At 43.6% G+C, this 26,327-nt stretch overlaps 1 protein-coding gene across 6 annotated transcripts in view; it reads left to right on the plus strand.

Annotated features, from left to right (window-relative positions):
* Positions 1 to 26,327, plus strand: part of LOC309799486 (uncharacterized protein C1orf226 homolog) — a 315,687-nt gene that overhangs the window by 200,559 nt on the left and 88,801 nt on the right. For 5 of the 6 annotated variants that reach the window (XM_082612703.1, XM_082612704.1, XM_082612705.1 and 2 more), the window contains exon 3: positions 19,217 to 19,309. In XM_082612703.1, the coding sequence (XP_082468829.1) occupies positions 19,217 to 19,309 (93 nt within the window). Of the gene's footprint in view, positions 1 to 5,178; positions 5,486 to 19,216; positions 19,310 to 26,327 lie in introns of those variants that run through there. The other variant, XM_082612708.1, reaches the window with a different exon arrangement.

A 26,327-nucleotide genomic window follows, 5' to 3' on the forward strand; every position in this document is an offset into this window, starting at 1 on the left:
AGCTCTTAGGAAAACTCAACAGACTCAAACAGGCTGAGTCTGTTTCCTAAACTGAAGTAACTTTTCAAAGTGTTGGGCTAAGTGTCCAAGGGGCTTTTAACCTACAATTCTGAGAATTTATGATGCCATGACTCTCCTTTATCATAGCCATTAAAACAACCAAGTATTGTAAAAGGAAAAATAAATCGAAGGAGAACAATGGCCATATTTGGAAGACTGTCTTCCTCCAAAATTAAATGGCAACTAGCCAAAAACTTGTCCATTGGTGGTATTCCTCCTGCCTGGGATCCAGTTGCCTCTATGTATGGGTAGTAGTATTATTTCTTGTCACTTTCTCACTTCACTGGGCAGTTAGTCTCCTTTACGAGTTCCTTGCTTCCTCACTTGCCTTCTAATATTCTTGACACAGCAGCCAGAGTGATTGTCACAGCAAGTCCTTATATTTGGCTGGAAATGCAATAATAGTTGCTAAAGAGGATATAAAGCGGAACCTATATAGCTCCTGTTTTCAAAGAACTTACATTTTGGTTGAGAAGATGGAAAAGAACCATGTTCTAAGTTAAGAGTATTAGATAGGTTTTATATATAGCATTATTATAAAATCAGTCCCCTGAGTGCTAATTGCCATAGCAGTTTGGAAGAAATTCCTTTAGTTTATGATTGTCAGGGGAGGTTTTTATGAAGTGATATTTGAAGTACAACTTATGGGAATGCTTTGGATAGATGAAGGAAACAAGCAAGGAGTTTTAAGGTAATAATTGCATGAGTAACAGTGCAGACATGATAAAATCCAAGTATCTTCAGGATGTACAGTGAATAAAGTGCCGTGCAGTTAAACTGTTGCAGCATGGTATTTCATAGAGGTCAGTGATTTTCAAATTTTTCTTTTTTAAAGTCAAGACCCCTTTTGTTAAGCAGAATATTATGTGAAACTCCAACATATTAAACATGAGAACTGTAGCTTCTGTGGATAAAGCCGGATGCAGGTGGAGAGTGCTCACCCATTTCTGCCTGTGTGATTTCTCAGCTCTACACTGGGGGTCTTGGAGGCTCTCTCGCCAGACACAGGGCTCTGAGGAATAAAGCTTAGAAACCACATGCTTTAGGGAGCAGCTTGGTGGGAGAAAGAAAACTGACCACTTTGGGTCAGTTGATAAAAAGTGTTGGATATCCAGGGCTTCCCTGGTGGCGCAGTAGTTGAGAGCCGCCTGCCGATGCAGGGGACGCGGGTTCGTGCCCCGGTCCGGGAAGATCCCACATGCCGCGGAGCGGCTGGGCCCGTGAGTCGTGGCCGCTGAGCCTGCGCGTCCGGAGCCTGTGCTCCGCAGCGGGAGATGCCACAACGGTGAGAGGCCCGCGTACCGCCAAAAAAAAAAAAAAAAAAAAAAAGTGTTGGATATCCTTTTTTTTTTTTTTTTTTTGCGGTACACGGGCCTCTCACTGTTGTGGCATCTCCCGCTGCGGAGCACAGGCTCCGGACGCGCAGGCTCAGCGGCCACGACTCACGGGCCCAGCCGCTCCGCGGCATGTGGGATCTTCCCGGACCGGGGCACGAACCCGCGTCCCCTGCATCGGCAGGCGGCTCTCAACTACTGCGCCACCAGGGAAGCCCTGGATATCCATTTTGAGTTTCTTGTTTAGCCGGTGAGTTGTTATAGAAAATTTTTGATCAGAACCTTTTAACATAGTGTTACAGGAGGATTAGGATGGTGGCAGGGTGCAGTTTTTTGTGTCCCCTCACCCCACAGCATGATCCTTAGAACACCCCACGGTAGTCCATTGAGAGTGTTTACTTTTTCTGACTAAGGAGCAAGATATGTGTGGCTGAAATAACTTAAGGGGAGAAAGGAAGAAAAGATATTAGGGCCAAGTTGGTGAGTGCTGGCCAAGGTTAAATAGGATAATACATGTGATAGTGCTCTGAAATTTATCAAAGACTATTGTGTAGAAGACTAAATCCTGTGAGTTAGAGTGGTATCCTAGCAGCAGGAATATTATGATAGAGTGGGAGAGAGGAAGCAGCCTTCGGACATAGGAGACACCGGCTCAGCCTTGCTGATTCCAAGGGCATGAACTTAGCTCTCAGGTCAGTAGTAATGACCACCAGCTCCCTGTTTTCCTCTTGTACTGAGGACTTTCTTGATTCATTCCTTATGACAGTGCCTTTCCCACTTGCAGCATGTGTGCAGAACAGGAAGGGAATTCTGCAGCACGTGTTCCAGAATGGCTGGCTGAAGCTGGGGGATGCTGCCAACCATGTAGATTTTCCATGTCCACTCAAGACTCTGTGCAGGGAGTGAAGCACAGACGTCTGATCCTCTGAGAAGGAGAAACAAACCCAGCGAGGCGGCAGCATGACTAGAGGACCTTAGATCGGGATGACGTGAAGAAGAACGGAACACACTGCATTCCCCCTTCCTCTCAAGCTGACTGTCGCCAGATGATTTCATCAGCTGCTCCCCTGCAGGCCTTCCCTCCATTGGGTGCTCAGGGCATGCATTCATTATTCAGCTTGTCTTTTTGTCTGAGTCGCAAGTTTGTTAGCCTTTGCTTAGTGTGGATTCAGAGACAGGCAGAGGTGTTCAGAAACCAACAGGATGGTAGGCTCAGTGTCGCTTTGTGACAGTACACCTGAGACTGGGGTGCGATTCCTGCCTAGGAAACGAGGCTGAAAAATGATTTCTGCCCCTGGGAACGTTGTAATTTGATCTTGAATTCTAGGGCCTAAAGAGGCATATCCAGGCCTGGTCACAGCTCTCTAAGGCAATAGGATATCCCCCCTAGTCTGGAATAATGGCCTCCCGTAGGGGCTGAGTTGCCATGGTTGAGCAGGCTTGGAAATAGCAGGCGGATGACCTTAAGGGTGTCCATTGCCCCAGTGCAGTGATTCAGGCAGCACCTTTACTGGCTGTGTATAGGCTGGAAGGAACTCTGTGGCTGGGAAGACTTCCCTCATCTCCTTAGACAATATGAGGTTCTCCTGGATGAGCTGGTACTGTAGGGCACCGCTGGAAGCCCCTGCCCATGACCTGGGAGGCAGAGGGTCCGAATTGTCTAGTTTGCACTTCGGTGGGGACAGTGCTTCTCACATTCAGTCTGTACCAACCCTGGAGGAGTGGGGGACTCCTGAGGAGGAGGTAGGGATGCATCCCCCATCCTGATGTTTCATCCAGCCCTAAACATTTTAATTTATTGTTTTAAATTAACAGGGTAAAATAGATTTTAAACTGTAGTTTTATGAATTTTAGTTTATGTATAGATTTGTGTCACCACCACCACAATTAGGATACGGCACTATTCCATCACCCCGAAGATCTCCTTTGCACTATCCCTTTGTGGTCAGTCATGCCCTCTTCCACCCCTACTCCCCGGCAACTACCCTGATTTGTTCTCTGTCTTTGTGTGTCTCTGTTCTTTTGCCTTTCTGAGAATGTTACATAACTGGACTCATACAGTATGTAATCTTTTGAGACTGGCTTCTTTCATTCAGCGTTAATGTCTTTGCAGTACTTTCAAGTTTTGTGCGTATCCATAGTTGATTCTTTTATATATATTAATTTTTTTTACATTCCAACTGATTTACCTGTAATTTTTTATAGCAACACTACATCACACATGAAGTACCTGTTTTTCCTTATATTTTTCAGTAGTATTTCATTATATAGATGTACCACAGTTTATCTATTCACCTGTTTGAAGGGTATTTGGTTGTTTCTAATTTTGGCAATTATACATGGAGCTGCTAAACATTCATATACAGGTGTTTGTGTGAACAGAAGTTTTTCTTTCTCTAGGGTGGGTACCTAGCTGAGGTATTGTTGGGCATATGGTAAGTGTATGTTTATGGGAAACTTCAGTTTTCCAGAACGGTTGTGCTATTTTACATTCCCGTCAGCAGTGTACGAGGGGTCCAGTTGCTCTACATCCTCACCACTGCTTGGTGGTTGTAGTATTTTCTAATTTAGCTATTCTAATGGGTACACAGTGGAATCCCATTGTGGTTTTAATTTGCACTTGCCTAATGGCTGTTGAACACCTTTTCATGGGAGGCCATTATTCCAGACTCGGGGGAATATCCTGTTGTCTGAGGGAGCTGTAATGAGGTCTGGACATGTCTCAGTAGGCCCTGAGACTCACGATGCAGACTTCAGAGGTTCCAATGTGCAAAAATAATCTTCCAGCCTAGTTTCCTAGGCAGGAGTCTCGCTGCAGTCCCAGTTCTTCCTGTCACACAGCAACACTGAACCAACTACCAGACCTCGTTGGCTTCTTCTCATGAGATTGTTTGCCTTCCATAGAGCCTCTGATGAAGTGCTGTCCAAGTCCTTTGCCCAATTTGTACTTGGGTGGTTTTTTATTGTTGAGTTTTGAGAGTCCTTTGTATGTTCTGGGTTTATTTTTGATCAGCTGTGTAATTTGCAAATCTTTTCTCCCAGTCTTTAGCTTGTCTTTTTACTCACTTCAAATTGGCTTCCACAGAGAAAAAGTTTTAAATTTTGATGAAGTTTAATTTATCAATTTTCTTTGACCGTGCTTTGGGTGTCATGTCTAAGAATTCTCTGTAACCCTGGGTCGTGAAAATTTCCTTCTGTTCTAAAAGTTTTATAGGTTCACATTTAAACTTGTGATTTATTTTGAATTAATTTTTGCCTAAGGTGTGAGGTTTATGTCATAGTTCATTTGCTTGCCTAGTCTGGTCCTATCTCACTCCCGGTAGTTCATTGTCTTTTCTTGACAAGTTTGACTTTTGATTTCCATTGCAAGTGACGAAAATCAGCCTCAGATTACAGATTGTTGCTTCATGGGAAAAGAATCCCAGGAATAGGCCCCATGTCAGAAATCGGGCGATTTTGCAGTTCTTAGTATAAGGGGTTTCTTCTCCCTATTTTTGTCCTCATTTTTGAATAGTCAGAATAGGTCCGTGTTTCAAATCTTATCTGCCTCCCAAGGCCCCCTCATATATTTTCCATTCTCCATGCAGTGGTCTCATTCCTGTACTGTGGGTGTCTCAGTGGTTGTGCTTGGTACCTGAACATGATGTCATAGGGAGGAGACAGAAAATTCAGAAGAAACTCTGGTGGGGTAAAGCAGGGATTGGCAAACTATGGCTATGGATCAAATCCAGCCCACTGCCTATAGCCACTGACTTATATATTGCCTATGGCTGCTTTTATGCTACAGTGGCAGAGTTGAATAGTTGGAACAGAGACCATATGGCCCTCAAAGCATAAAATATTTACTCTCTTGCCCTTTACAGAAAAGTATTGCCAGCTCATGGAGTTGAGGCTGGTACTGGGGATGAGTTTCGGGGTAGGACACTTTGCTGAGGTTAAAACTGAATCTTGTAGAAAACAAGCGATAACAGTGCTTTTCCTACCATAAACCATCCTAGCATCTTTTGATCCAGTATCATCATAGGAATTTGGAGGAAGTAAAATCTGGTGCAGCCTTGGAATAACCTAGTGGTGATGGGCTTAAAGGAAAGGTGAGACTGAGTGGAGATTATGTGGTGCATCTGAATCAGTCCTGATGTGGGAGGGGGAGACTCAGGGACTTAGGGGTGATGTGATGACCAGCATTTACCTGTTACCCCTCCTGGACTCTTTGTTTCTCTGTATCTGCTACACTTGACTTTACTGGTCCACAGCCTTAGCTGCACATTAGAATCACCTGGTCTGTACTCCAGACCAATTAAGCCAATTTCTGAGGTGGGATCGAGATGCCAGGATTTCTTAAGTTTCCCAGGTGTTCCCGGTGTATAGCCACAGTTGAGAACCTTCATTCCACTTTGCAATTCTTTAGACCCCGAGGAAATATTGCCACCTACTGACAGTAGGAAGTTATTATGCTAGGAAACAAGTCAGTAACTCTTCAGATTCCATTCCAGTTTGGGATCTTGTGCTCTGGATAATGTTTTTTATTTTTATCATTTGTATATTAGAGTTTGACTTTTGACCATCTTAAGGTAGCTCTCAATAAGTAACACCCTGTCTCAGTTTTGATGTAACCCAGAATATTGGCGTATACAATTGGTAGGAATCATGGAATATTAACACTGAAGAAAACCCTAGAGGTCATTAGCTCAAACAGCTAGCATGTCCAAGTATCTTTTGGACTTATATACTCTGGCCCTAGAGCCTTGCTACTCAAAGTGTGGTCCATGGATCAAAAGTGTCAGCAACACCTGGGACCTTGTTAGAAAGGCAGGACTTGCCTCCTCCACCCCCCACCTCTGAACCCACCCGCACTCCCTGACCCACAGAATCTGTAACTTAACAAGATCCTCAGATGATTCATATGGACCTTAAAGCTTGAGAAGCACTGCTTTAGAGAATCATAAGTGGAAGCTTCTGTGAGTACATTTCAGTTCATAGTAGGGAACTACTTTTCAAACACAGCGGCCAGAATTCCTTTAGACTGAAGGACCACTTGACAGGGACAGCACTGTTACTTCTAAGGGCCCTCCCAAGTCTGATTTTATTGTTTTTCTCCTCCTCCTCAAATAGTTTCTTCAGTGTCTCCCAAGAATGACTTTCTTTATACCTCATACCATGAACGTGTGTTGCAGCCATCTGTTCTGTGGTGTGCACTGTGGTCTTCCCATTGTTTCCCCGCTTAAACCTGGAAACTCTTATGACCCTAATGGATGAGTGCAAGCACAGGTTATCCAAGTCTTCTCATTTCTTTCTCATTGTGCTGCTGGATCTAAACTAAGGGAGAAAGGTTGAATGGATCAAAGACTTGGGAGAGGCTAGGAAAGGGAGTCCCATATGAATGCCTACGTAACTTCTAAATTCCCCTCTAATTCCTATGCCCAGATTCTCCAGTACAAGGTCGACTTTTTTGATGTATAACACATCTTCTGTGCTCATCTGTGCTGTCATTGTTGAGAGCATTGCTACTTTTTCCCAGGCATGGGATTTAGAGATGATTTCCTTATCCTGGTTCTCAGTCCATACAGTGATCTCATCCGGACATTTTCTTTATTCTTACAACCCAGTACTTGATATATGTTCCTGGTCTTTCCTAGGTTTCCCATTTCCAGTCTCTCTCCTTTTGGAATCCTCAGTGCTGGTGCCAAGATTATGTTCAACATCTGCCCCTCTGCTTTTCACTGTTTTCAAAACCCTAGAGAATGTAACTCCCTCCTCCTTTCTATGCAAAACTCTTAATAATTTATTTTCCAGTTGAGAACCCTCCCCCATCTGTCTGCATCCTTTCTCCCTCCCATCCTCTACCTCTGCTTCTGGGATCAGCCTGGCCTGGCCAAACACCCTGAATTCCTTTTTATTGTACCTTCTCCCCTTCCTTCTTCAAGTGGGCCTGCCCATCACACTCTTCCTACAAGGGCTGTGAGCTTTGTGTTACCTTGAATCACATTTAGAGCTGGGAAGGTTCTCAGATACAATCTAACCCAATACCCTTATCTCGCAAAAGAGAAGAGTAATACCCAGAGAGGTTAGGTGGCCAAGGACACAGAGCTAAGAGTGCAAATGCTTCATGTGAAGTAGCAGCACTGCCCAGTGTGGTTCCTTCAGGGGACTTCGTAATACTTGATGTGAACTGTTTCATTTAACTATAAGGTGAGTGTGGGGATGTGCATGGTGGATGGTGAGGGATGCAGGGAAGTCACAAAACATGATGGATTGCCTTCTTTTAAAGAGAGGTAAATCAACCTTAGAAAGACAGAAGGATTCATTGTTTGTCTCATACCATTTTTGGTCTGAGGCAACCTTAAATTCTTCATTCATGACTCTACTAAATACTGGCAGGCACTTACTCCTTCTAGGGGGCGGTGTGTGTGTGTATGTGTGTGTGTAGATATGAGTTATACTGTTTAAGCATTGTTGTGTCTTTTATTTTCTTCCTCTGCAAGATGATTTTAATGTCCCTTATCTTTCTACTTACATGAGATACCGTGTTAACCGTTTAGAGGAGGGTCTGGGTTAGATATTAGAGGAGAAGGATAGAATTGGTCACAGTCAGGGTTTGTTTTGTTTTATTTTTGGCTTTTCATCCACCTATGCCTCTATTTTTACTTAAAGGGAGAAGGTTCTAATACATGTTTTTAATGTGCTGCAAGAACTAGCGGAGGGAAAAGCAACCTGAAAGCAGTGGATTATTATTAGTAGTGGCACTTACCTTTATAAATCACCCCTTTGGGCCCCTTAATCATTTGGTTTGTTGTTTAGCTCCCCGTGACCTGTCAACATGCTCTCAGTCAGAAAAAGTGATGGCTGTATTCCAGGGCCTGTCTCGTCTCCTCTCTATAGGGAGCAACCACCACTCAGAGGCTCCCTTGAGTACACAGCCCGAAATTGCCTGCATTTGAGTCTGCCGCTGCGTCATCCAAGGGCCTGTTTAATTTGCCCTCTACCATCATGCCGGTCTCTCCACACTGAAAATGCCTCCTTCCCACAGAACATCTGTGTTTGGATGAACCTCTCTCCCCGCTTCTCAGTGTTCCAAACAGCAATGAACTTGGATATTTCCTGCCCTGAAGGCCTCCTTATGTTCAGAGGGCCCCTTTGCCATGTTTTTCTGACCTCATTGGCATTCTGTGCCCTTCCCAGTTCGTTGATATTGTCCTTGGGTGTGGAACAGGGCAGGAAGCAACAAAGGAAATGAGGGCAGCCAGTGCGATTAGTATGGGAAAGAATTTGGGGTGGGGGGAGATTGTATGCTTTCCACTGAGTGGTCTGAGAATATTCCAGATCCTATTAAGTTAATTTCCAGTAAGGTCTTCCTCCTTTTCTTGCTTCCTGTTATAAGATGGAGTTGCCTGCTTATCAGAGAGCTCATTACACATGTACTGAATGAAAGGAGGAATGAATGAATAATTATATTTGCTGGAGCCAGGATTCTGGGCTGGTGGGGTGCTGGGGCTGTAGGGAACAGATGTTGAGAATAGGACTAAGAGTCAGAAGATGTGGGTTCCAGGCTTGGGTTTTCCTCCAATGAACCTGGGGAACTTTTTTACCATCCTTGGGTAGTGACTTCTTCATCCATAAGATGAAATATCTGATCAACATCTGTGGTCCCAAACATTTCAAGCACAACGATTCCTCTAAATTTTTATTGAAATAGTTCAGAAGCTTTTGCAGAGGGAAGGAAACCAACAAAATTCACCTACTGAATGGGAGAAGATACTTACAAACAATATATTTGATAAGGGGTTGATATCCAAATTATATTTAAGAAACTCATATAACTCCATATCAAGAAAGCAAACAAGCCAATTAAAAATGGGCAGAGGACCTGAATAAACACTTTCCCAAAGAAGGCATACAGATGGCCAATAGGCGCATGAAAAGATGCTCAACATCACATCATCAGGGAAATGCAAATCAAAACCACAATGAGATATCACCTCACACCTGTCAGAATGACTGTTATCAAAAAGACAAGAAATAAGTGAGGGGGAGGATGTGGAGAAAAGGGAACCCTCATGTAAACCTCATGTTTATGGGAATGTAAGTTGGTGCAGTCACTATGGAAAACAGTATGGCAGTTCCTCAAAACACTAAAAATAGAACTACCATATGATCCAGCTATTATACTTTTGGGTATTTATCTGAAGAAAATGAAAACACGAATTCAAGATCATGTATATATTCCTATATTCATAGTAGCATTATTTACAATAACTGAGATATGGAAACAACCTCAGTGTCCATCGATGAATGGTTAAAGAAGATGTGGCATACCGCTCTCACCACTGTTATTCAACATAGTTCTGGAAGTTTTAGCCACAGCAATCAGAGAAGAACAAGAAATAAAAGGAATCCAAATCGGAAGAGAAGTAAAACTGTCATTGTTTGCAGATGACATGATACTATATGTAGAGAATTGTAAAGGTGCTACCAGAAAACTACTAGAGCTAATCAATGAATTTGCTAAAGTAGCAAGAGACAAAATTAATGCACAGAAATCTCTTGCATTCCTATACACTAATGATGAAAAATCTGAAAGAGAAATTAAGGAAACACTCCCATTTACCACTGCAACAAAAAGAATAAAATGCCTAGGAATAAACCTACCTAAGGAGACAAAAGACCTGTATGCAGAAAACTATAAGACACTGATGAAAGAAATTAAAGATGATACAGACAGATGGAGAGATATACCATGTTGTTGGATTAGAAGAATCAACATTGTGAAAGTGACTCTACTACGCAAAGCAATCTACAGATTCATTGCAATCCCTATCAAACTACCAATGACATTTATCACAGAACTAGAACAAAAAATTTCACAATTTGTATGGAAACACAAATGACCCCGAATAGCCAAAGCAATCTTGAGAAAGAAAAATGGAGCTGGAGGAATCAGGCTCCTGGACTTCAGACTATACTACAAAGCTACAGTAATCAAGACAGTATGGTACTGGCACAAAAACAGAAATATAGATCAATGGAACTGGATAGAAAGCCTAGAGATTAACCCACATACCTATGGTCACCTTATTTTCGGTAAAGGAGGCAAGAATATACAGTGGAGAAAAGACAGCCTCTTCAATAAGTGGTGCTGGGAAAACTGGGCAGCTACATGTAAAAGAATGAAATTAGAACACTCCCTAACACCATACACAAAAATAAACTAAAAATGGATTCAAGACCTAAATGTAAGGCCAGACACTATAAAACACTTAGAGGAAGACATAGGCAGAACACTCTGTGACATAAATCACAGCAAGATCCTTTTTAACCCACCTCCTAGAGAAATGGAAATAAAAACATAAATAAACAACTGGAACCTAATGAAACTTAAAAGCTTTTGCACAGCAAAGGAGACCATAAATAAGACGAAAAGGCAACTCTCAGAATGGGAGAAAATATTTGCAAATGAAGCAACTGACAAAGGATTAATCTCCAAAATTTACAAGCAGCTCATGCAGCTCAGTATCAAAAAAACAAACAAGCCAATCCAAAAATGGGCAGAAAACCTAAATAGACATTTCTCCAAAGAAGATATACAGATTGCCAACAAACACATGACAGAATGCTCAACATCACTAATCATTAGATAAATGCAAATCAAAACTACAATGAGGGTTGGGTATAAATAAAACTACCTCATACCAGTCAGAATGGCCATCATCAAAAAAATCTACAAACAATAAATGCTGGAGAGGGTGTGGAGGAAAGGGAACCCTCTTGCACTGTTGGTGGGAATGTAAATTGATACAGCCACTATGGAGAACAGTATGGAGGTTCCTCAAAAAGCTAAAAATAGAACTACCATATGACCCAGCAATCCCACTACTGGGCATATACCCTGAGAAAACTATAATTCAAAAAGAGTCATGTACCACAATGTTCATTGCAGCTCTATTTACAATAGCCAGGACATGGAAGCAACCCAAGTGTCCATCGACAGATGAATGGATAAAGAAGATGTGGCACATATATACAATGGAATATTACTCAGCTGTGAAAAGAAATGAAATTGAGTTATTTGTAGTGAGGTGGATGAACCTAGAGTCTGTCATACAGAGTGAAGTCAGAAAGAGAAAAACAAATACCGTATGCTAACACATATATATGGAATCTAAAAAAAAAAAGGTTCTGAAGAACCTAGGGGCAGGACAGGAATAAAGATGCAGGCATTGAGAATGGACTTGAGGACACAGGGAGGGGGGAAGGGTAAGCTGGGATGAAGTGAGAGAGAGGCATGGACTTATATGTACTACGAAATGTAAAATAGATAGCTAGTGGGAAGCGGCCGCATAGCACAGGGAGATCAGCTCAGTGCTTTGTGTCCACCTAGAGCGGTGGGATAGGGAGGGTAGGAGGGAGATGCAAGAGGGAGGAGATATGGGGATATATGTATATGTATAGCTGATTCACTTTGTTATAAAGCAGAAACTAACACACCGTTGTTTTTTTTTTTTTTTTTTTTTTTGCGGTACGCGGGCCTCTCACTGTTGTGGCCTCTCTTGTTGCGGAGCACAGGCTCCGGATGCCCAGGCTCAGCGACCACGTCTCACAGGCCCAGCCACTCCATGACATGTGGGATTCTCCTGGACCGGGGCACGAACCCGTGTCCCCTGCATCGGCAGGTGGACTCTCAACCACTGTGCCACCAGGGAAGCCCTAACACACCATTGTAAAGCAGTTATACTCCAATAAAGATGTCAAAACAAACAAAAACAATGCCAACTTATGGCCCTATCCCAGATCTGCTGAATGAGCATCTCTGAGGCCTGGGTCTGGGATTTTGCCATTTTATCAGGAATCCCGAATGGAATTTAAAACAAGTTTTAGATCCCCTGGTCTACAGAGCTGGGTAAATACTTAAATTCTCCATTTATGTTACAATGACAATGAATATTCCTTTTTTTAAATTTATATATATATATAATAGTGTTTATTTTTACTAGTTGACAGTTTGCTTTATTTATTTATTTATTTTTGGCTGTGTTGGGTCTTCGTTTCTGTGCGAGGGCTTTCTCTAGTTGTGGAGAGCGGGGGCCACTCTTCATCGCGGTGTGCGGGCCTCTCACTATCGCGGCCTCTCTTGTTGTGGAGCACAGGCTCCAGAGGCACAGGCTCAGTAATTTTGGCTCACGGGCCCAGTTGCTCCGCGGCATGTGGGATCTTCCTGGACTGGGGCACGAACCTGTGTCCCCTGCATCGGCAGGCAGACTCTCAACCACTGCGCCACCAGGGAGGCCCCGAATATTCCTTTTTAAAAAAAGTAGCTCCTCTGCTTCCTTTTAAGTAGTGTGCAGTTTATGGAGATTTTATTTATACCCAACTTTCAGTGATACGTCTGTTGATGAAATAAGTTATGCTGGGCTTGAGCTTGATAGATAGGAACTAAATGTCTCTACCTAGTATTCCCAAGAAGCCTCACATATTCTAGAATTTGGATTCAGTGCCAACTTTGGTCTTTGTCTTGCATTTCTTAGGTTTCATAGAAATGAACAATACAAGTGACTGAGCCACACAACAATGTCAGGGACTGCCATGGCTCTTGGGTGCCCTGTCCTTCAGATTCTGGCTCCATAGACACAGGAGCTGGAACTTAGGGAAGCTGGGTAGCCCAGAGAGCAGAGGTTCATGTGCATGACCATCCCCCTGATTTCTTACCTCTAACTGTGCCATAAGATGATTGAGAATAGCCTTGACCAGTGAAGGAAGCTCTAAATTATTTCATTTAATGAAGTGTGGATCAAGCAAAAGATAAGGTACTTATCAGTGTGCTGTGGAGTTTGGAATAATTAAAGTCAGATCTTTTTAAAGTCCTTATGCCCATGGAATGGAATCTAGGTTTTAATAACTTAAGTTGTTAATCAATTAATTAATTTATGGGGGAATTATTTTATTATACCTTTGTGGACAGTGTCATGTTTTCTCAGGCTCTGTGAATAACCACTGTCAATTGATTTATTTAATTGATTTAACCACTGTGTTCATTAATTTATTTGACATTCATTTATCACCCTCCTGTGTCCTGGTGCTTTATTCTTGGGTACAAATATGTGTAAGTCATTTTTCTTGTTCTCAAGGAGGGCATGGCCTAGTGGGGAAATACACAGCCAGTCAGTGGTGAGTGATAGTGCTTCATATATTGCTGAAGCAACCACGTGGATGGTGCAGTTCCGTGGGAGCATACAGGAAGGGGGCGTTGACCTGCAAAGCTTCTCTGTGGAGAAGGCTGAGTAGATATTTTAAGAATAATCAGGAGTTCACCAAACAGATTGCAGGGGGAGAGGGCATTCTGGGCATAAACATTAGCAAATGCAATTACATGGAAGTATGGAAAAGTATGGCATGTTTGACTAGCATGTGGGAGAGTAACAGCAATATCCTTTCGCAAGCAGAATTTAAAGGGACTTGCGATGAGAAGAAGTGTGTTTGTTACAGTGTTTTCAGATTTTTATCTTTTTTTTTTTTGCGTTATGCGGGCCTCTCACTGTTGTGGCCTCTCCCGTTGCGGAGCACAGGCTCCGGATGTACAGGCTCAGCAGCCATGGCTCACGGGCCCAGCCACTCTGCGGCATGTGGGATCTTCCCGGACCGGGGCACGAACCCGTGTCCCCTGCATTGGCAGGCGGACTCTCAGCCACTGCGCCACCAAGGAAGCCCCAAGATTTTTATCTTTTATTGTGGTAAAATATACATTACATAAAATTTTCCATTTCAACCATTCTTAAATGTACATTTCTGTGACATCTACATACAGCATTTATATTGTTGTACAGCCATCACCACTGTCCGTCTCCAGATATTTTCATCTTCCAAAACTGAAAATCTGTACTCATTAAATGCTAACTCCTCACTGTCTCCCCTCCCCGAGCCCCTGAAGACCACCATTCTACTTTGTCTCTGAATCTGACTATTCTTAGGTACCTCATATAAGTGGAATCATGCAATATTTGTCTGTTTGTTCCAGCTTAGCATAAACATCACTTAACATAATGTCTTCAAGCTACATCCATGTTGTAGCACGTGTCAGAATCTCCTTTTTAAGGCTGAGTAAATCCTATTCTATGTCTCTAACACATTTTGTTTATCTGTTCATCCATCAGTGGACACTGGAGTTGCCTCCACCTTTGGGCTGTTGTGAATATGCTCTGAATATGGACGTACTCAGATTTTGTATCTTATTACCTAAGCTTTTAAACTTTCAAATGTTAAGTGCAAAATGATTTCCTACAAACCCTTGATAAATTGCCTTTGGTTGAGGTGCTTACAGTTTTGTTGTGGAGATGTGTTTGCACTCTTGAAACCAAGACTATGGGCAGAATATGATTAAAATACCCAATGGCACTAGTAGAATTCACTTTTAAATTTCCTGTGATCATGAACAGGAAGCAAAGCCTCCAAAGACTTACTCTAGAAAGGTGGTGAACACAGCTGATTATAAGCCGAGGACTTACCAAGCAAGAGCATCACTATCTGTGTTTGCAAACTAAATCTCCTCTCTTGGTAAAGTAGCCTCTGAGAATCTTGATTCATAACTAAGCATTGTGGGGACAGTGGGAAGGAGCTAGGCAAAAAAAAGAAATTTTATGGAGACGCGTGAGAGGACCAGCTTCCTACATAGCTGGTGAGAGAGTGCATCACTCGGTAAGTTGTTTGTAGACAAGGTAATTGAGGAACCAAGGATCCTTATTTAAAAAAACTAGATTCTTTAGGGAGCTAGACATTATTGTGAAAATAGACTGTTAAGAGGGGGTGTGTGTGTGTGTGCGTGCGTGCACACGTGCGTGTGTGTATCCAGCCTCAACCTTCCTGACTACTAAGAAAGGATTCTGTTACTTCTATTTCTGCAGTACAGCCTCAAGCCCAGGGCTGGGCCAGTCCCTTCATTAACTCATTCCCCTGTTACAGACCTCCTGCTTCCCCTTCTTGGACACCCTGTGGCTGAAACTGGAGGCACACAAGATTAGGAGGTAGTTCTGGGAGCTGGGGACAGAGAAGCATTGGGGTATCAGAGATATCCTGTTCTGTTGGCAGCTCTCTGACTTCCAGTGTTCTGGTTGAGTGTTTACTCCTGGCTCCTGCTGGATCTGAACCCCTCCCTCTCCCCAGTTTCCCCTTTATGGGCCTCACTGGTTGGCACACCACTCTAAGTTCCAGGGCTACTATTCCCATGCAGGGTCCCAAGGCTTTTTTTATGAACCCTAGACATTTGGTCTTGCTAGTCAGTGGTTAGTGTTCCAGGGCTTGTATTGTTTTGTTCCCTACAAGGTCAGGTCCTGTAAGGCTTAATCTGTCCTTGCTGGTGGGGCTCTGACTAGCAAAGCAAAGATATCAGGTCAGCCTGGCCACGTTGGGGGAAGAGCCAGGCCTGTTGGCACAGACTCCAGAGCTGGCATGGGCTTTGTGGGAGGCGGGCCTGGGCCACAGACGGTGGCATCAGCAGTCCTGTTTGTTCTTCAGCCCCTGGCAAAGCCTGGGCAGACTAGATTCCTATCCTGAGGAACACAGATGCTTCCTCCTGGGCCCGCCTGCCCCTCGGAGCAGCACAGTCTGGTAAAAAGGAGGGCTTGTCCCTGTGAGTCTCTTTTCTCTGTTCTAGTCGCTCCCAGCATCTCCTCTGTTCCAAGTCCATTTTCCATCCTCACAGTAAGTACCATAACATGGTTGTCCAAGTGAAATATAATTGCCCTATAAATGAATGGTTTTATGATAATAAAGATTTAAACCTTTTCAGACACTTGATTTCATTTCCCTAGTTTTCAACAAAACTACCATTTGAGTACCTCTTCTTCAGTTGGAAAGGGTTTGGGACATCTGACCACCAGACAGGTGGAGTAAGTGCAAAGTGTGTCGAACCTAAGAGCCTTCTAAGCAGCAGTCAGGTAGTACATACTGGCAGCTGTAACAGGGCCTAGAAGCCTATTTCATGCCTCTTCTGCCCTCTTCATTTTGAAGCCCCCCAGAGAGCATTCCACCAGCTGTTGTAAGGCGGAGCACCTGTATTGTCACTGTTACTGAGATTATAATGCAATCGTGTGGTCATGCTTCTCACAGTAACATGTAGTTACTGTGCCCACACACCATAGAAGAGCCACCTGGGAGTATGTGCACAGTGATCGAATTAGAGGCTGTTTTCCAGTTCCAGCTAAAGAGAATGTTTAGCTGCATTTTGAGTCCTTAAGATCAGGGTATTAAAGGCATGGCCAACGCTGTCAAAACACGAACTGTGGAAATAGTTCAGGTTTCAGATACACAAGCAAGGAGCTGGTTGGGCATCTCTTGCGAGCCTTGGGTGGGGGGATACCGATTTTAAAAAGATCCCAGAGAGAATGAAACCAATAGGGTGGTGGACCAAACAAGAAAGAGATATGGCCACCTACAGTATTTTCCTGGAAATATAAGACATTTAAGGGTCTGGTTTAGCAGGCAATATGCTCTCTGAAACCAGGGCTGGGAGGTGACATCTGCCCTGCAGAGATAGGTACTTAGTATTCAGTGCTTTGACTTTTTTGCTGGAAAAAGGGAGGAAGGAAATACGTGGACCTTGTGAGAGTGACATGCTGGAAGAGAGCAAAGACAATAAAACAGGCAAGGATTGACCTGTCTAGGGTAGGTTTTATCCACCTCTGGGTGTTTCCTGGACTCTTAAGCCCTTGTCTCCCCCCTGAGTTCATCAAAACACACCTCTCTGCCTTCCTTCGACCGGCAGGAGCAGCTATGATTTTAGTGATTTGTCCCCAAGGGAGACACAGCTGAAAGACTTTGTTCATTGAAAGCTTGTGAGCAGAGGTAAATGCAGGGTGAGGTCAGGAAATGGAGCTGGTTCACCTCTCCCAGCAGGCACAAGGCCAAAGTCAGCCAACTTACAGATTCTCATGCTAGTTCTCCCACCCAGAGGTAATTTCAGTTCATCTAGTGCTGCACCTGAGCAGAATGCTGCAGTCAGGGGACACACTGCAAATTGTAGCTGTGTCCTGAAGTCCATGCCAATGACACAACTCTAGCCTTCACCAGCTTACAACCGTTGACCTAGAGAGAAATCTGTTACGTGACCGAGACCCTCTTATAAGCCAGACTCCGGTACAGATAGCACTTCTCCCCATCCTGTCAAACACACTTGCTCTCTTTTATTGTATTACTCTTAATTGGCTTTGGGTTCCCAGACTCTGAAGCGGAGTCTGAAGCTGAAGTTTTCTTCTCTTTCTCCTATGTGTCTGCTGCTCCGGTTTGCTCTTCTTTCAGGATCGCTGGTAAAAAGGACAGCTGGTGACAGGATAGAGTGATTGGGAGGCTGGGAGAAGTGACCACCAGACTGGGGAGTGATGTATGTCGCCATCACCTGGAAACTCAGATCAGCAGTAAACCAGAACCTGCCCTGACGATGTAAAGAAAAATATTTCACCTCAGTTAGCTAGGTCATGTCCTTGTCTCTAAGAAGCTGACAGCCAGTGGGCATCAGCACTAACTCTGCAACAGAATAAGAAACTAAGCTGAGACTTCAGTGGAAGGGATAGAATACAGACACGGTAAGAAGCTCTAATCTGAGTTCTTAAAATCAGAGTATTAAATGGCATGGCCAAGGGAAAGTTCTGGATTTCTCGTGAGATTTTCAAAATAGGTTATGTTTTCATCTTGTTAGGGTGGATTAGGTTCATATCTGTCAAAATACCAAGTAGAAATAGTTAGGTTTTAGATGTCCAGGCAAGGAGCTAGACGCCTTACTAAGCTTGGGTGGTGGCATGGTGGGAAAGGGTTTTGAGTATAAAAGGTCCCAGAGAAGAGAGCCTGTAGGTTGGAGTAGAGATTTTGGCCCGGGGTCTTGTATTGTTATTTTTTTAATCTGTAGGCCAGATCTTTGATTAGAGAGCTTGGCAGGTAAGTTTGCTAGGTGGTGATGCCGGGATGGGAACCAGATGAAAATGGGTAAGCGCTCAGAATGAAGTTCAGTGAGGGAAGTGTAGACTTATTCCACCATTCTGAATATCTGCACAAATCTAAGAAATGGCTATGAGTGAGCAAATGGGATAGAAAAATATCTGGGATTGAGGATGAGGGCCAGCATCCCTCAGCAGTGTAGTTGTGGCTGAAGCAGGCCTATTCAGAATTGCAAATAGAAATTTAGAATATAGGGTTTGTAAGGTAATGTCCTTCCTTATAACTATCATTAGTCAGATCCTTTTTTAGAATACTCTCTAGAATATTTTAGGTTAATGGGGCTATGGGTAGATTTGGAGACTGACCTACAGATAAAGGAATTTGGGACTTGAACTTGCAGAGAATAACTTAGAGATCATAATGATCTTTAAGTGTGTAAAAACCCTGATTTGAAGATGGGTGCCGGCTCTTCCTATTCTTCATTGAGGATGAACTAGAGTCCCAGCAGCATTTGGGTAGACACGAGGAAAACTTGCCTGACAACGAAAGTTATTAAATGTCAGAATGAGTTATTGAGGGAAGGTACTGGATTTCTCATGAGATTTTCAAAGTAGGCTCTGTTTTCATCTTGATAGAATGGGTCATGTCCATTCCCATGGCCCTACCTGATAGCTGAGTGGTGAAACCAGTGACCATTCAGAGTCCCTATTCCAACCCAAATATTGCCGAGCCCCTGCCTACAGACATCTACCTGCTTTTACATCCCCTGAGGTGCTTCATGTCCCCAGAAACTGCATCAGCTCCCTAGACCCATCTGTGGCCCTCTTTTCCAGGTCATGAGCTCTCTGGGGCTGTGCAGATGCACTGATCTAACTGGATTGTGCTCTTTGTTCTCTTCTCACTTGCAGTATGAGTTTAAAGCCAAAAACATCAAGAAGAAGAAGGTGAGCATTATGGTTTCAGTGGATGGAGTGAAAGTGATTCTGAAGAAGAAGAAAAAGGTAAGTGACTCTGAGACACGAACTCTGGTGAAGAGGGAAGGAGGGGAGGTAGGCGTGGGATAGCTTTTCTTTCTAGGCTACCTTCTGGACAGAATCCTTCCCTTATCTGGTGAGGTGGTCTGCTTTGACCAGCAACAGTGTGGAGAGGCTACAGCTGGAGCAAAGAGTGAGGCAGGGGCCAAAGGCCTAGTCAGCTGTTTGGCTTGCTCAGTCCTGATATCTCATGAGTGACAAGGGTCATCTCCTGTCATCCTGGCATTCAGACCCCTTCCCCCTATTTGATACCTTTCCCTTTGAGTCTTGATCTTGGGAAATGCTTTAAATTCAAGTGTGGAGACAAGTAGCAGGGTTCAGTGGGGGAGGGGATAAGAGGCGGCTTCCTCAGAAGTTGTCCCATTCTGTTTCAGGAATAACTCTCAGTTCCAGCTGAGGTGGCATCCGGCCCCCATTGTGTGTCCTTGTTACAGTTATTGCTGCTTTAGCCCATCTATTTAAATAGTCCCTCAAGACCCAGCCACTGCTGCTATTCAGCATGCAGGAAGGCTAGAGCGTGGCCAACATGTTGCTTTTTACTGGGTCAGTGTGGCATGCTGGAAGGAGCCCTCAGCTGAGAGGAGAAGACCTGGGTTCTAGTCCTGGCTCTTCTCTTTCTGACTGTGTGGTTCTAAGCAAGTTATTTTGCTTTTTGGAGCTTCAATTATAAAATGAAGAGTTGGATTAGGTGATCACTTTACCCTTGTCAGATCAATTACTCTGCACCAGCTCTGGCACCGTGCTTTTCAGTGCTTGGATGTGTATGTATAGGTCACCTGTGCTTATTCAGGTTTTTGAGAACCTTCTGGGCTACAGAGAAAGCAGACCCTAGAGGCCAAATAGGTTTGTGTGTTTCTGTCCCCTGAACTTCTGAGGCAGGATGGGAACCTCAGAGGTTAAACACTTCCCAAAGCAGCCACCAAGCTGCCTCTCTTTGCCTAGCCTGTCCATGACTGTTGAATGGTGGTATGCCTCCGGGCTGTGGGGAGAAGCATGTTTACAGGGACTCCCTGCTCTCCAGAGAATGTTTTAAGGGCAGGGGCCATCTCTGTAAGCTCAGCACTCACTTGGACACCTGGTATGTGTAGTGTGTTTCCAACGATTTTGGCTGTTGGCTAGCTGGGTAAATGAACATGTTTTGTGTATCATGGTCATTAAATCAGGAAGAACTAAGTACTTAGCAGTTGGGTCAAATGAAGTCTCATTTGTTACTTTTGGCTATCACATTCTTCTTCCTCTTTCTCCTCTGTCAACTTTCCCATTTAAAAAAAAAAAAAACAAGGATGAGAGCCTTCCCAAGCGTAGAAAGGCCTCAGTGGAAATTGCTGACTTTATGAGTAGGACTTCTTCAGTACCTCTGATCTTCAGGTGCTTTATTCTAATGCAGGCAGTAGCCAAGTATATGGTGATCATCTCTTACTGAGATGCAAAAAAAAAATCTTTTTGGTTATATTAATGTGTCTAAAATGCTGTTATCTTGAACTGATGCTAACAGATAATGAATCTCAAATTCCCTTATGAATCTTAGGTTGTATTTGTGATGTGAACCCAGCTACTAAGATAATTGGCTTTGCTTTGTTGTTTCTCAATCAGTATATTTTCTTCAACTCCCAACTAGGCCCAAGTAATGATCTTTCCTGTGTATGTGATAATGATTATTTATTATAGTATTGGAATCACACTATTGCACCATTTGCTAGGGAGGGGACTTCTGAATAAGGAAGATTAGTCTTGAACTTCATCCAAAGGATTTTTCTACAAAAGGACCCTAAAGGGCCTCTGTTTCTTGTGGTTTCTCATATACACCAGTAACTTGGTTGGGATAGCCTAAAGCATTGTTCTAGAAAGGCTCTGCTGTTCTCATTAACAAATATTTGCTGTGTCAACCATGTTCGAGGAACTGGGTAGGATACATAGGGGTATTAGATATGGACCCTTTCCAGCAAAATTAGCTACTTTGAATGACACTATATGCATACATAGGTCTATCATAGCTCCTGTAACATTGCATTATAGTTATTTGTCTCTTTACCCCGTAGGCTGCGAGCCTTTAGGGCCAGGGACCATGTCTTCTTTCCAATTCTATTTCATCTGTTTGAGAGGGTAGAAGACCAGTGGGGGCAAGCTGATGAACGTAATTACACACTAAGATGATAATAAGAACAGCTAACAATAATAACCAACACTGATATTGAGCCCCTGCCATTTACCAGGCCTTGTTTGATGCAGTGTATACTTATTAGATCCACACAACCATCCTGTGAGGTAGGTACCATTTTAAGGTTTGGTTTGCAGAAGAAGATTAAGCAACTTGCCCAAGACCTCAAGTCCCATCAGTGGTGAAGTTGAGGTTTGAACCGGGTCTGTCTTGTTCAGATCCCAAGTGGGTTCTTCCGACTACCATGTTGCTGTGTGTGTACTAATCTCTTCAGAATCCTTTAGAGAAGAACTGCTCTATAGGAAGTGCCTAATTAATTAATCCAGTGTCTTTAACTTCTAGCCTTTACCCTGTCACTGGGATATCACATCACTAGGAAACTAGTTTCCTGCTCAAAGAGCACTGTTAGTTCCTATAGAAACACACAAGTTAGATCTATTTGGGTAAGAAAAGGAGGCACTTAGAATTATAGAACCAGAATTTGGGAGAAAGAGCTTTAGAAATGCTCTAGTCTTATCCCCTAATTGATTAGATGTGGTAACAGAGGACAAGAGAGGCCCAGTAACGGTCCTGAGGTCACCCAGCTAGTGATGGAGCCAGGACTAAACTGAGTCCAGTGTTCTTTCTACCATGTTTTCTGCTAGTTTTAAAACAGGCATATTAGGAATTTTGTGCATTGTGTGAGAACTTACTAAGTGCTTCAGTTTTGAAATGTGTTTTCTATATCTATATAGGTTATACCTTAAGATGGGTGGTAGCTGTGTTTTCAGGCTAATCCTATTCTGTCTGGAGGCATGGAGAACTTGCCAAGCTGAGTTAATGTGGCTTTTGCAAGGTGATTTAAAAAATTTTTTGTCTTATTATTTTTTGAGAAGTCACCATTGCTTTCAGAAGCATAAATAATGATAAAGCAGACAGACTTTGTGATGTGCCTACTGATAGTTTCCAGTAGGGATAGGAAATAAATGGAAATACAAATTCTTCCTCTACTTTTGGGTTTCTAGGGAAGACCTTCAAAAATGCCATATCCATTTCTGGGTTCCAAAAGGAAGAAGGACCTCTGTGATAATTATCCCTGACTCTGTTTTCTGTTCTTGGCCCTGTTCCAGGCAGACCTACCTCTGAACCAGTTCCCATATAATATTCCCTGGCAGGAGATTTTGGAATAACAAAATGGCTGTAACTTTCCATGGAGGACTGGATATTTGCACTCATTAGATAAAGAAAAGAGAAGAATCTAAGCTCAAGGATGTGCTTACCTCATTCGGCGGTCTTATAAAAGCATACACTGAAAGCCTGTTACCCTCTCCCTCTGTTGAAAGTGAAAAGCTTCCTGGCAGTGGAGAGTGAAAACCTCTGACTTCATCACTTAGAGTAGCAAAGAGAACGTGGGGTCTAGAGGTAGACAGGTTGGACTTTAATTACCCCTGGACTAGATGGCCTTGCAACCGAGTAAGTTAACTTCCGGAGCCTCATTGTTTGTCTGTAAAGTTGAGATCAATTTTGATAGTGTCAAGGAAGCAATATATAAAGTTCTTAAATGGAAGAAAGGACTTTTTTCCCCATATCAACTGGGAAATTTCCTGTGAGAACAAAAAGTGAAGCAGCTAAATATGACTTTCCTGTATCTTTCCTTTTTTTTTACTTTCTCACTTTCTGTGTTATTCTAGGTCCTCCAACAAGTAAATGCCAAGACAGGATTAAATGCCTGTGGGAGGAGGTGGGGAGGCAAGGCTGGGATAGCTGTCAGATTTCAGTGTGGGTCTGACTCCAAGTGAAGGAGAGAGGAAGGAAGGAAGGCAGGTAGGTTGGGTGAAGGTCTCTGAGAGTACAGCACGGTCTGGGGAAGGTTTGGCAGGGCCGTCAGGGAGTTCTGAAGCCAGAGTCATCTGTCAGAGGATCCCTGTGTCTCCTAGGAATGGGCTTCCTCAGGATCCCCGCACACTGGTCATTGTCTGGGGGCAGGGCCCCTGCACATACGTAATGATGGATTTCAGAATGCAGCAGCCGGGGCCCTTGGTTAGTTAAACTTCCTGTAATTGGAGGTCTGTGGGGACACATTCTTGTGATAGCATCTTCTTTTCTCCAGAAATTTTTTACTAGCCAATATATGAAGCAGAACCTTCTTTCAAGTGAAGCTACTCTCTACATCTCATGACTTTTTAATTACCTTGGAGTAAGGAATTCATTTTTAAAAGAGAAGAAAAAGAGGAGGGAAGGGGAGATTGCTGGGGTAGGGAAAGGCATGGAGAGAGACAGGTTAATAAACTAATTCAGAGGCCTCTTAAAAGGCTCAACAGAGCCTTGAGTGTCCTTTGTAGGTACGGAGGGGACAAAGAGTAAGAGAAAGGAGTGATACCCCAATTCTGTATATGTATGGCAAAATGCCAGACAGCCGCCCCAGGGGCATCAGTCTGCTCCACTAGGTACTGTGCCCACTCATATTTTTACCCCCGTTTCTTTATATTTATGGAGCTGGTGAGGAGGTAGATCTTGTCACCCTGGGCCTCACTCATTGGCCTCAATGCTGGTACTGTTTGTGCTCCCAGTGATACCAGTGAGGCCCTGCCTGAGCCTGGGCTTCAGGTGGAAGGAGCCTGAAGACCAGCTTCCATCAGTCCTGCTGGTCCCCCTGGGCTGTTTGCAGTGAGTACGGCTGTGAAGGGTGCTCTTTCCCTCAAAAGCACTCAAAGAAGTGCTGACAGCTTTAAAGATGTATCCCCTCTTCCTTTCCTCTTCTCTTCCCCCCCTCCACCTCCTTTTCCACTCCCACTTGGACTTGAAATGTCTTCATTTCCTGGCATATCTTGGAGACCATAGCTCATTGAGGACAGTGGGTAGCAAAACTGAAAATTTCCTCACATAGCTATCAAGACTCCAAGGCTCATTTCCAAGCACTAAAAAAAAAAAAAGTGGTTTTCGGGTGTAACTTGGAGCTGTGTGAGTTTTCTGCGGACAGTTCAACTGAGTTTGGCTATAGTTACCATTCAATAATATGTCTCTGTTTTATGGTTGAAGCCAACTTTGATTTATAATCCCATAAAGGTAGATCAGTAGCTTTTCTTCCTGTTTTCTTTCTCTCGTTAACCTTTTTTTTCCTAAAACTTTTTCCATAGAAGAGTGTTTCCATATAGAAAAGTGAGGAGGGGGTGATCTCTTTGTGTGTGTGTTTTTTTCTCTACAGCGTTTGAAAAATGGAGGAGATGTGTAAAACAATGTCAGAGCAAAGAGAAGAATCAAATCGTTTTTAAGACATGCATTGCCTCCCTCTGAGTTACGCTATTTAGATAATACCATGTTGACTCTGAATTGTACCAGAGTACCTGTACGGGTCAAAAAATCAGGAGAACTTGGTTCTAGTCTTGACTGGGCTATTAACTAGGGGGACACCTTGCTCAAGAAACTGCACTGCTCTGGGTCGTATTTGAAAGATGGTGGGATAGGAAGGATATTGAGTGTGTGACGAGGAGTGGAGAGGCTTTAGTTATCAGAGTGTTGGAGCGTCATTCAGGCATTGAGGAGATTGGGTGAAAATGCTCCAACCATATTTGCCTTAGGTTCTTGAATAACTGAAACATTGTTGAGTCCCGTCTACCCTCCAAACCCTTTGAGTTATTTTGATAATTTCCTTATCCCTGCATAGATTGAATGGACTCATGCAAGGATTACTGCAAGACCTTTAAAGGGAGATCTAATGGGATTTTATGGATTTTACTTAAATGGCTTTTAATGGGAAAGGAAAATTAGTAAGTGAAAAGATGTTTATTATTTTTGGCCAGGATATTCTATACAGATACTGATATCACTTTAAAAAGGAAAGTATTTTCTGCCTGCTGTGGACCCTTCTGATGTTCCTTAATAAATTAACACAAGGTTCCCTGGGAGTCTGGTCTCTCCATCCTTCTCATGTCTTCCAGAGAAAGCAAAGTATTTATTCTGTATTATTTTGCCTCATTATTCTTTCTTTTTGATGAATGTATTAGTTGCATTCCTTAGACTTGCAAGGAGGAGTCGTGCCCAGATCAACTTTAACAGAGGCTTATTTCAGGCTAGGCGGAAACATGGGCTGGCACACAATGCTTCCTCTTCCTCAGCGGTGCAGTCTGTTTGAGTGGAAAGTATGCAGCTGGTCACAGAAACCACCTACCGTTCCTGGGGGTTCAGCCTAGGCTCCGTCTAGGACTTGGTAGTCTCCAAAGAGAGGATGTGAGTGGGTGGAACTGGGTCTTCTCATCGTGGAGCTCAAGGACTAGGCAGGTCTGGCCAGCCCCTCTGTGACACTTGACCTTCCTCACGTGCAGTCAGCTGCTTTTCCTGAGCCCCATCAGTCATGGCTGGGTTAGCAAGGATGGCTCATCAGATGCACGCAGCATGAGTCAAGTCACCCACACTCAGAAAGAACCCTCTCTGGGGCTGCTTTCCTCCGAGAGGGGCAGTGGGTGTGGGCAGCTTCTCAGAGTTTTATGGACTTTTTGGCGCATTGAGTTATTAACTCGTGTTAACTTTGAAAATTACATCAGAGCAGCAAGGACTCTTATGAGCAGACTTTCTTTTCTTTTTTTTTTGCTTTACGCGGGCCTCTCACTGTTGTGGCCTCTCCCGTTGCGGAGCACAGGCTCCAGACGCGCAGGCTCAGCGGCCATGGCTCACGGGCCTAGCCGCTCCGCGGCATGTGGGATCTTACAGGATGAGCAGACTTTCTTGATAGTAAGAACATGAGAAAACTGAGGCTCGATTCCCTCAGAAGCAGAGCAGCCTCTGCTGTTAGTCATCCAGGTGTTTAGTTCACAGTGGCTGTTTTTTGAGTAATACCAGGGGTGGGCCTTG

The sequence above is a fragment of the Mesoplodon mirus genome, assembly GCF_964341445.2.
Source record: "Mesoplodon mirus genome assembly, chromosome: 3".
NCBI classification, from domain to species: domain Eukaryota; kingdom Metazoa; phylum Chordata; class Mammalia; order Artiodactyla; family Ziphiidae; genus Mesoplodon; species Mesoplodon mirus.